The following is an 11,209-nucleotide window of genomic DNA, read 5'->3' as shown; positions in this document are numbered from 1 at the left end:
CGCTAGACCAAAGTATGCGTAAAAATGAAAGGAAACATACTGAAAAAAATCTTTAAAAAAAACCGGAAAAACCGAGAAAACGAACTAGCAAAATCGCCGAGAATCGTCCAAATTGGAAGTTATTGGCAGGAAACGGCCGTGAAAGTCCGAAGTCGTACGGAAACTTTCAAAAACGGCCCAGGTGTCAGAAAACAACTGCAATTAGCTGAAAGCGGACGGAACCGTATGAGAACGGACGCAAGTGCCCGAAAGCAGACGTAGGAGTCTAATTTTTAAGGGAATACAATTCGACATTTCAGCCTGTGTCGCAAGCAGGAAGATTGACCGTGCTTTTAGCAAAAGGGAAATCTTTTTATTAGCCTGAATTTTTTTTCGTTGCTGGTACATGCTTTCTCGTGTAGGCATGACACTCGAGTTAGTTGATTTTGGTTCACTTTCTTCGGAGTAGTATTTTTAGACAAATAATGAAAACAGTGCATCTGGCCAGTGTTGCCAAAGGAAATATTTTTATGAATTATTAACTGTATTGGAAAACCGCCAAGAATATGGAATATGTTGAAACAAGATAAAGTGATCACGATGAGGATAAACTGAGAAACAACTTTCGAAAAAAAACGCTCTTGTCGGAAAACCGTGCTCAAAGTTGTTTTAAAACCGAAGAAAAAGTGCCCTCTACACCTGCCGCAGAAGATTTTTCTGAAACCAAAATACACGCAAATATTTCGGTTTCTGAAAAGTTAGTAAAATTTTACTGGGATAAAGTAATTCAGCGTCATGGCTGAAAAGTCTATAAGTAATTTTACTAGTCAATTTTATTTTGACTCGCAGGAAAAAAGCTGCAGTGAAAATATAAAAAAAAACCGAGTATTAAAAAAGACTATTAAGTTGCTAACGCGAAAGGTTCTTAAATTATCACTCAGCAAGAAACCTACTTATTAATAATTTCATACTTATCACTAGAAATGACAGATGCTTTTTAGAGTCCTAAGCCTTGTCTTATTTACCATATTACTGTTGATATGAAATATTTTACAAATTTAAATCAACGCTTTGAAAAAAAAAACCATCATTGAGTTATTGCAACTGCAATAATATCTGGATTAAAATTGCTTTTGGATACATATCGATAAGTATTATTTACATAAAGAAACATTTACCTTTAAAATACAAATATACCGAGTTGCAAATTACTAGTAAAACTATTTTGCAGTAAAAAATTCGAATCTTTACATATTAAGAAAACGAAGAAGCGCAATTCCAGCGAGAAGCAGTTTACAACTGATGTAAACTGTGCCCGCGGTATTCGGATTGGTTTGGTACATGATCACCATGGTTCCTTCAACTTTCTTCTCGAGTTGTGTGCAGTTTGTTCCATTTACGATGGTTATGTTGTACCGAGCATTGCTCATGAGCACAAAATCCTCGTCTTTGATGTCCTTTAGAGACACCGTTTGATTGATTCCCGTACGTCTGAGTATATCTCCGGTTTTTTTGTACATGATTGTTGTGTTGAGTTCCAGTAAATATTCGTCGATTCCCTCTCGTAGATTTTGCATCTTCGTTTCGTTCACACACAAGTCGCCATCCGCATCCATGAGTTTGCTTTCTTCAGAGGCAAGCCTCACAGCTCGGTCTTTGGGAATGGTGACGTAGCTTCGGTACATGGGATACCCGTACCGGTAAACTTTGGCATTGCCTAAAGCGTAGCGAACCATCATATAGCCGACGAAAACCTTCGTAAAAGTGTTTGTGCGCAAGCCCTTTGTTGTTTGAGTTACAATGACCGGCGAACGCTTACTCGTAACTGGGATCGGTGTGTATTTGGTGGTTTTGTAAATGGTGTTACTTCCCCCTGACGACCTAGATCTACTAGATCCACTATTTCTTGAAGTACTGCGCGATCGTGAACTGCTGCCACCGCGACTTCCACTGCGTCCTCCTCGAGCGGCTTCGGAAAAATCCATCTCGATGAATGCGAGAATCAAAACGCACAATAACAAAATCTTTTGTAGCTTCATTGCTTTCTAGTCGAGTTTAACAAGCACCTTTTACCTCGTGATGTATATCTACACATAGGTTACCCTTCTATATATATATAGATATATATAGAGTGCCCTTCTTTCGTTTTCGAATGGAAAATTACTCAGAAACTTGCGCGACTCTGAAAAACCATAGTAATTATTATTCATAGAAATTAGAGTACACATTAGTCCAATTACTTAATTCCATATTTTCGTCTGGACAATACTTTATTTTCTGTATAATAATCATCCTTGACGTCACGTTGTCAAGGAAACATTTATTTATTTTAGCCAGTTGTTCAGAGATGCGTTATTGTGAATAAATATCGACATTCTAGGGCAGCTTTGTAGCTAGCTTAGTAAAATTTTTTAAAGAATTAAATATTTATGTAATATGATGACGGTTGTGGCACCTGCCTTCGGAGAAAAAATAAAAACATGACATGCTACATAAGGGCCTGTCTCGATTGTACTTGGCAACTTTTGAGCAGCTTTTGGCGTTTGAGGCAACTTTTTGCAATTCTTGTAAAGGTTTTAAAAATTTTGGTATTTCTGAGTAATTTTTGCACAAAATGTAGGTTTAGAGCACATGTTAAGCATGAAAGAGTCAACGAATGCAAATCTCTTTAATGTTTATCAACCTCCTTAACGCATATCCTGTTATTTGACAACGTTTCGTTCGGTAAGACGCCAAATGAACCACGTTTTTTGTTCCGCTAGACTTATGGATTTCCTTAAATTTCGCCCATATTCACGAGCAACTCTTTAAAGCTAAGTTTCGAGCTATTTTAATTTCTTGAGTGATTTTAGCTCTTATTGTAAGAAATGAAAACTTAACCTTTTAGCGTTTTCCAAATGTGTTACAAAATCAAACACGAGGGGAGGTAATCGCAATTTCTGAGGTAAAGCAGTCAGGAGAACATAGTTTTTATTCTCGCCTTTGGATAGCTTAAATTGGTTGAATTAGGAGCTGTTGATCCTTTGTGGAGGATAGGTTTCATCCACTGTCTTCGACGAAATTCTCGCGGCGCAGGAGTGCACTCTGGGGAAAAAGCGTTTACGCGGCCGTTTGTGTCATTAAGAAACTAGGGATGATTCAGCTTGATCTAAAGTAGCGGGAAGGTGTATATCCAGTGGGTCAGCCTTGAATTAACGGACTCAATTAAACCATACCACTGAGGCCAACAAAACTTTTAATATGTAGGAGGTTTCAAAGCATTTTCAGAAATAAGATACAATGCATTCCGCAATGATTGGTTGTTTGCTGTCATTGATTGGTATCTCTGAAAAATGAAAAAGGAAGTCTTCAAAGACTCGTATGAAACGGACTCCAAGGAAACTGTCAATTTTTACACCGTAATAGGTCAACAAAACATCATCGCTCAGCTGCAACATCCTATTAATATGAAAATTAAGCCAAATTTAGCTTAGATCCGTCAAATTTTTAATTTGAATGTATAATTTACCCAAACTGACTCACAATGATACGAACAACTTGATAAAACAACTTCGAATCTCTCAAATTCTAATGGTCTTTTTTTATTATTATCGTCGTGCAAACGGTAAAGAAATCGGTGCAATGGTCTTAGCGTCGAGAAAAACAACTTGTTTATAACAGTGAAGTTTTCACCATCATTAATGTGTGCCCTGTCGTTCTATTTGCTGAGCATTCTTAACAAAAGTGGCTTTTGAAGCTGTCACAGCACGTATTTGCGGCTAAAACTGTTACTAATCTTCCCCAGCTGTCGCCCATCAAGATTTAAAACATCTTTGGCTGATTGCCTCACTTTCTTGATCATTATGATACCCATCGACAAACACAAATTAGTTTTGTTTTACTGAGAAAGAAATTTATATTATCAAAACGATAAAAGGGTTATCTGCTTGCACACAAAATTTAAAAGGGAGATCGCATCGCTTTGTGGCATATGAAGTCACTAGAGTTGCATAATTTTCATTGTTCTACAACGGTCATCTAGGTTTATTTTTAACGCTTCGATTTTTCGATGTAATTACAGCGCGATAGCACTTTTTTTATATAATCTTTGGAATGAGTTCATTAAAAGAGTCCTTTAGGAAAAGTAAAATGAATCACGAAGTTTTGCGATTGTCGGCGTATTCTCGATATTTATGGTCAGTGGCTCTTAAAAATCTTGAGGAAAAAATAACTTGGCCTTACTATCAGCAATTTTGCGCTATTAAGACGTGTTTAAATTGGCTGAAATAGCAATCTTGCCAGCAGTGACCTCTCTTTGTCTCTCTTGATCTTTTATAATCGAGGAAGCTCAGAATAACTACTATTAACGACTCACGAGAGCAGAATATATTATCTTTATTTATGGCACTATTCAAGGTGTCCTGAATTAATCTTCTGAATAAAACAGAACAGAAGTTTTTCTATTTATAGTTGATCTAGGAACTTGTGAACTCAATTTCCTGTTTTAACTTCATTCTCAAGAGGATAACCAAGTTGTTAAAGAAACAGTTGACCATAAAAAACAAAGCTCTTTTTCCTAGTATAATTTTACTGGCATTTTCTCCCACGTTGTGTAATGTTTACACAACACTGGAAGGCGTTTGAAGGGAACCCCACGGTTTTTTAGCGGTGTTTTTTGTTCTCCAAATCAATTAATACGATGTAAATCATATTCTCTTGTTCTAAGTCCAAGTTCTATTTAAACAACTTGTATTTCCCTTTTTTTTTCAACCACAGGCGGCCCAAGCTCCAGCTGTGAGATGAGCATCTTGCGTAACAAGAATTGTGGCGAAATTATAAGAGTTTGTATGAGAATGTTTACGACGGATCTTAGGAATTAAAAAATTACAGTCAAATTCTTAATAAAAGTACCTCACCTTTCTTTCACAGTGCATTTCTAGTTATCTGACCGCTTATTACGTTAAAAGAACCCATTTCAGTGAGTTTTACATTTCTAGGTTTACTACATACGAGAAGCTCTACAAATGGATAAATTCGCAGACTTTTATTTCGCAAGATGATCATCTTACAGCTAGAGCTTGGATCACCTGTGTCTCAACTGGCGAACTTCAATTTTCCGCATTACGCGTTTTCTGGTTGGTATAGAAGTTTCGACAAGTACTTCTGTCCTGACAGTCATTGTTCCTCCGCTTCAGTTAAAAATATCATGACAGATTATAATATATCTTGAAAATTTTCCTGTATCACAGTGGTGGATCAAGATCATTACAGTCTCTCGCTATTACGGAAATGCGGACACTTTTATGTCCCCAGCACGACATTTCACTTGTCTTTTTCTCTCCTTGAAGCAGACACTTCGTCCAAAATTCCTACTCACATGATATAAAGCGACATTACGATAAATGAAAATAAAGAAACCATTCTTCAATTGGGTGCGAAAGTGAGTTTTTCCTGTTGGCGGCAGGATCTTTTTCCGGTTCTTGAGGCCACGTTAGAAACTTTATGTTTGCGTAGCTGCCTATTATTTGATATGTTTACAGACAAAACAATTTTTTTGTCTCGTACCCCACTATTACCTACTCTCGCTATTATGAACACAAAATCTCTCCAAGAGGGTGTCCGCAATAACGGGAGTCGACTGTAATATCTATCTTTTAAAACATGTGTGTACTTAACTCATTTTTAAGCAAATTGTGAAAGGAAAAAGGACCTGGCTATTTTTAGGGTAATTTAGGGTTATCAAGTGAGTTGATAACGCAGTAAATTTGCCCTTGGCTCCGGCGAAGGGCTAACGATCGAAACGTCAGTTTCAGTGGCCAATAATTTACGTTATCAACCTATTGATAATATTAAATTACCCTGTTGCACACTCCTACCAACGCAGCATCACAGTTTCTTTCGAAACTTACCTCTCAATTCATTTGGCTTTTTTTAGCCCAATCAAAATTTAAGAAGGGGGAGATAATGTTGAAACACTTTCGACCTTCTAAAATGTATTTTCAATTTAGAGTATTGACAAAAACTGTCGCCTTCAATAATTAATGGCGTATCTTTGTAAATTTGTGTGCTTTTATTAAAACATAACTGAAACTTAGCGTACGCATCATTCAACGCCAAATGGCACCATGCAGCACTTAGGTCATACGATCTGTTATAACAAACAAGGCGATGTCTGAGGTGAAAGACCGCTCATAATTTAACTTCGAAAAATCCACTCGTTCGTCAAGGATTATGGCCATAACTTTCAGTTGTCTATGTAAAGAGGAGTAGTATTACGAAGCTTTATTCAAGATCAAAACCGGAACGACAATCGTCACAGCTGAGTGAGCAAACATTAATACCAGATGTCTATCATATCATTGGCGTAGACACCTACCTATTATTTACATTGTCACTAGGCTGCTAATTAACTATGTGAAGGCTAGCCAGTTTGCGCCGGATATTTCTGGAAGATTACAACTCCAACATGCGTTATCACTCGTGCCCAACTTCAACACGGAGTATAAGCGCCACTGGCGGGGAGATGGTTTTTCAGTCTTGTCGTGCCGCAGCTGAGACAAATCAGTGAATTCAGCGTTTCTATTCATGGCCGTCGCACTGGAGTGGACTTCCAAGAAACATATGTAAACATTAACATGGCTTCGTTGAACCAGAACAGCAGCGAATCTTTTACGAGCGGCATCGAGTATAACTGCAACAAAACAGAGGAGGCGATTTTTTTGGTCCTCTACGCAGTTGTAGGGATTGTCATGTTTTTTGGGAACAGTTTCATCTGCGTGGTTTTCTTAGCATCCAGGAAACTTCGCCATAGTTTCATGAATATGTTTCTGTTAAGCTTGTCAGCCTCGGACATCCTAATGGCTGCTTTTGTTATTCCCTTTTACACAGTTCACTGTTTCCGAGACTGTCCTCATTCGCTGACCTCTTACTGTTGGCTTTTAAGAAAGGCTCGAGACTTCGTACTGGCGGCAACCACGCTCAACATTTGCGCAATTACTTACGATCGTTTTCTCGCCATTCTCCGTCCGTTGCAATACGGTGCCAAAATGACAAGACTTAGAGTAGGGGTCATTTTAACAGCCGTGTGGTTGATTCCCGCCGTGGTAGCTGCAACACGCAACGCATGGAATCAAAGAACTGACGACAACGCACAGCGTCACCTTAAAGTCAAGTTGTATGACACATTTGTCGTTATAATCCCAGTGCTTCTGTTTCAGATTGGAATTGTGACTGTTAACATTCAGATAATTCGTAATATTCACAAACACGAACAAGCTGCTAAGATTTGTGGTGCTTTGCATTCACCAGATCAACAAAAAAAAGACCTGAGAGAAATTTACCGTTTAAGAAAGGGAACAACATCATGTGTTATTGTTGTGATGACATTTGTAATATGTTGGTTGCCAAAAACTGTGCATAATTTTAGCTATATTGTGGATTCTCCAGATCCTCTCTTATCAAGTCCCTTATTTTTCAGAATTTGTTTTATTTTCCTATTTATACAATCGTCTTTCAATCCATTTATTTACACTGTGTATAGAGCACAATTCAGAAAAGCTACAAGGGACATTATCGCAAGATTTTATCTCGGCCCAAAGCAACAGAAAAATAATTCTTATCTCTGATTGGAAAATCATGTTGTCAATAGTGTCTGTTTTATTTCATTTGTTATGCATAATGCAATTAGAAAAAGGCCAACAGCTATGTTTTTGCGACGAGATGTCTCGTTTGATATACACGCTATCGATGACATAATCTGTTTTTCCAAAGTGTACCGTTTTCATAATACAATTTGAGAAATGCTTGACTAAAAGTTTTATCATTTTAGGAATGAAGAGGCCTGTTTTGAAATAAGAAGTAACAACGCGATGACTGTTCAAAGCTTGATTTCATTTAATAACTGAAGCCTAGTTTTAACTGACGAATAATCTTGTTGTTAATGATTCGATCGCAAGTGAACTATTGCCAGAATTCTGACCAGGTGGTCCAGTCCTATAGTCATCTTTCATTTGGTGTCCAATTTTCGGAACAAATCTTCTTTTAAAAAATGCACCAATCCTTCAACATTAAAAATCTCACTTGAGCATCAAGCGCCAGTGATAATAAAATAGCTAGAACTGACCTGAATGGATTCTTTGAAAGAGATCGTGTGTTTATATATTTGCATCCGTGTTTGTCTCAAAAAATTTCGAAAGACAATTAAATCAATTGACACGCAGCGAAATTCGTAATTTGTTTGAAGGAAGGTAAAGCTTTCGAAAATGTGGACATAAATAACAGCAACCTAATAAGATTTAATTCTGGAGATGAAACAGGTTATATTTTCTGTTAAAGCTTTGTCTTTGCCCCCGAGTAGAAAGAAGGAATCCATTCCAATCTGTTTTCAGATTTGTTCAAAATCCTCAGACAATCCTTTTACGCAAAATAATTGCTTGATTCGCTGACGTAGAAATTGCCTACTTCGTACAGCATACGCGAACTGTCAATTTGTGAGCAAATATACGTAAATAAAAGCCAAACTAACGTATCACCCACTGCTGACAATTTTATCTGCCATTTGAAAAATTTGTATTCCTTGGCGAATTTTAATATAATTAAAATGGCCTATTTGTTTGGGTGACATCACGGCTTGAAGTCGAGATATTCTCTCGAAAAATGCATGATCCTTAAGATTTGGCGACCTCCATTGTCTTTTCCAACTTAAATACATAATAGAACGAAGGGGGTGAGTTTCAAAAACAAAACTATGGCGCTGCGTCGTTGAGAGAGTTTAACAGAGTAATTTGGTATTATCACAAGGCAACTGAGTTGATAACGTACATTGGCCACCGTAAAGAGTTTCAAAGCTGAAACTCTATACAGTGGCCAATTTACGTTATCAAGTCAGTTGCCTTGTGATAATACCAAATACCCTTAACCCTTTATCTCCCAGAAGTGATTAACATAAAACTTCTCCCTACAATATCCGCACATTCTTCAGCAAACAGATAATAAGAAGATTCAAACTTATCAGGTAGAAGCTGCTATCTTGATCTAGCACCAAGTTCTCATAACAAATTTATAAGGAAATGTGTAGTAGCTACAGGGGAGAATTAACAATCAGATCTTGGGAGTTAAAGGGTTAGATGCATAAGACAACCGCTTTGAATTAATACACAGACACTAATTGGCAAACATCTTTGTCGACTTCAACATGAATACACATGAATACACAAAACACGACCGCTCTAAATACATTCAAGACACTTTCAAAACAGTTTAGGAAGAAAAACACGCTTATTTTTTCAGGGGTTCAATAACTTCTTCCATAAGCGGCTGCCGATGGTGTTATAGACTGCTGTGCCACGAAATGAAACCCAAACGACACGAGAGCCTACACGAAAGCTGATCACAGGCGATGAGAAGTCTTACAGGCGTCGGTAGACCGCCAACAACCGACTTTCACTCGGTCTCTTGTTTTTGATGTATAAAGGTGTTGCCGCTCGACTCTCTTAATGAAATTTCTCGTGATGGGTAAATATTTCTTCCGCGGAAAAAATAAAAGTTCAAGAAATAGATGGCTTTTTACTTTTTAATTTTCTTAGTTCTCAAATTGACGTATGCAAATACACGATAAGATTAGCATGTGTAAACACTTATCTCGGTTTAATTCATTTTGGCTAATCAATTATAAAAAAAACCCAGACCATCATTACTGCCATAACACCCGATATTTATTGTCGTTTCAATCGTCAGTTTTAATTTAGTTCTTTTAATGTTGAGATATCGTTTTCACAGGCACTGGGTATTTTTTTATTTAGAAGAACCCGCGTCACCCTCGGAAATTCTTCGGAAATCTTCGACAGTCTTCGTTGGTGAAAGTCATCGAGGCTATCTGTTCAATCCAACTTGGTGATATAGCAGCACTGCAAAAACAGCGTTAATTTACTTAATTATAAAGCTTTTGGTGTTCACCAAACCCTGCTGACATGCGTGGGTTTTTCTATGATTGGGAACTCTCTCTGAACGTTCCACGGTGTTGTCTTCAGATTTTATCGGAAGCAATCTGCCCATAGATCCGTACCTCGATCGGATGTTTGCTTTATTGAAGATTATTCATGGGATTGGAATAGAGGAAGGGATACAAAAGAGATTCAGATGGTTGTCTTAGATTACATAGTAACTGAGATGCTACGAGCCTCTTGATTGGTCAAAAGCCTATCGTTTATTGAACCAGCAAAACCCATAGAAAATTGAAAGTTATTTTATTAAAGAAATACAGTCGAACTTGCGTAAAGCGGTACTAGGAGCCCATCACTCGGAGCTTCCATCTTCCATAATTACCCTCTGAGTCAACCCTGTCCCGTATCTTTTTATTTTTAGAACACCTCCTACAGGGTTTTTCGCGGGTGTTTAACATAATAGCCAATCACAAGAGAGCTGTGGTCCTCTATTGTTTACGTCACATGCAGGCCGCACGAACGGTGTTTCAATAATGGCGAAAAGCGTGGAAAGTTAATGCGAAGGTCAGCGTGTTTTCGCGGAAAATTAAAGAACCCTCCCCTCCCCCAAATCTCAGTTCTAAAAATAAAAAAAATACGGAACAGGGTTGACTCAAGGGTACAATTGGTATGGAGGCTCCGGATAATGAGCTCCTAGCGGTACCCTATTGAACGATCACGTCAAAGTTACGAAATTGTTTCCTCTTAATCACTGTAATTTTCACCTCTTTTAACCCTTCGACTCCCAAGATCTGATTAGTAATTCTCCTTACTGTCTGCCAAATGATTCTCATTATGTTAGTTTGGAGAATTTGGTATCGGATCAACTAGTAGTCCCATAATTGGTATTTTTCTTTATTCTTATCACTTGTCTGCATGATATTGTATAGCTATAGTTAGGAGAAATTCAGACTCGGTCACTCACGAGAGTTAAAGGGTTAAGCAGTCGCAGTCACCCTTTACTAAGTCCCAACGGCTCCACCTGTGTTGAAAGGTCACTGAAAGCGGAACCACTCAAATAAAACTAAGAATAATCTTTCAAGTAATTTTTAAGCCATGTTTCTCTCCCAAAATCAAAATAAGTAGTATCTTCAGACGAGATTTTGTAAATTATGTGATTATGGTGTAAAGCGGCGTTGTTATCGTTTTTTTTTATATTAACCCTAATCTGTGGAACCTGTTAAGGGTGACCGCTTAATACAGGTTCGTCTGTAGAGCGCAGTTTCTATCGGTTTACGGGTGTACGATAAAAGTTTGTGCCAGAGAAAACT

General features: G+C 37.7%; 2 protein-coding genes across 2 annotated transcripts; one reads left to right on the top strand and one right to left on the bottom strand.

Annotated features, from left to right (window-relative positions):
- Positions 1-720: 720 nt before the first annotated feature.
- Positions 721-2,228, bottom strand: LOC113670390 (uncharacterized). Its single transcript, XM_027186533.2, has one exon. The coding sequence runs from the start codon at positions 2,016-2,018 to the stop codon at positions 1,227-1,229; it is 792 nt and encodes a 263-aa protein (XP_027042334.2). The 5' UTR covers positions 2,019-2,228; the 3' UTR covers positions 721-1,226.
- Positions 2,229-5,736: 3,508 nt separating this feature from the next.
- LOC113670347 (5-hydroxytryptamine receptor 4-like) lies at positions 5,737-8,483 on the top strand. Its single transcript, XM_027186481.2, has one exon. It carries the CDS (start codon positions 6,594-6,596, stop codon positions 7,581-7,583), a length of 990 nt encoding a protein of 329 aa, XP_027042282.2. The 5' UTR covers positions 5,737-6,593; the 3' UTR covers positions 7,584-8,483.
- The last annotated feature ends 2,726 nt before the right edge of the window (positions 8,484-11,209 follow it).

Source organism: Pocillopora damicornis, chromosome 10 (genome assembly GCF_964200805.1).
Source record: "Pocillopora damicornis chromosome 10, jaPocDami1.2, whole genome shotgun sequence".
Lineage (NCBI taxonomy): Eukaryota > Metazoa > Cnidaria > Anthozoa > Scleractinia > Pocilloporidae > Pocillopora > Pocillopora damicornis.
The sequence above is the reverse complement of the archived record's forward strand: the minus strand, read 5'-3'. Positions and strand labels throughout refer to the sequence as shown.

Coding starts and splice junctions, on each gene's coding strand:
- LOC113670390 (XM_027186533.2), bottom strand. CDS start 2,018: ATGAAGCTACAAAAGATTTTGTTATTGTGCGTTTTGATTCTCGCATTC.
- LOC113670347 (XM_027186481.2), top strand. CDS start 6,594: ATGGCTTCGTTGAACCAGAACAGCAGCGAATCTTTTACGAGCGGCATC.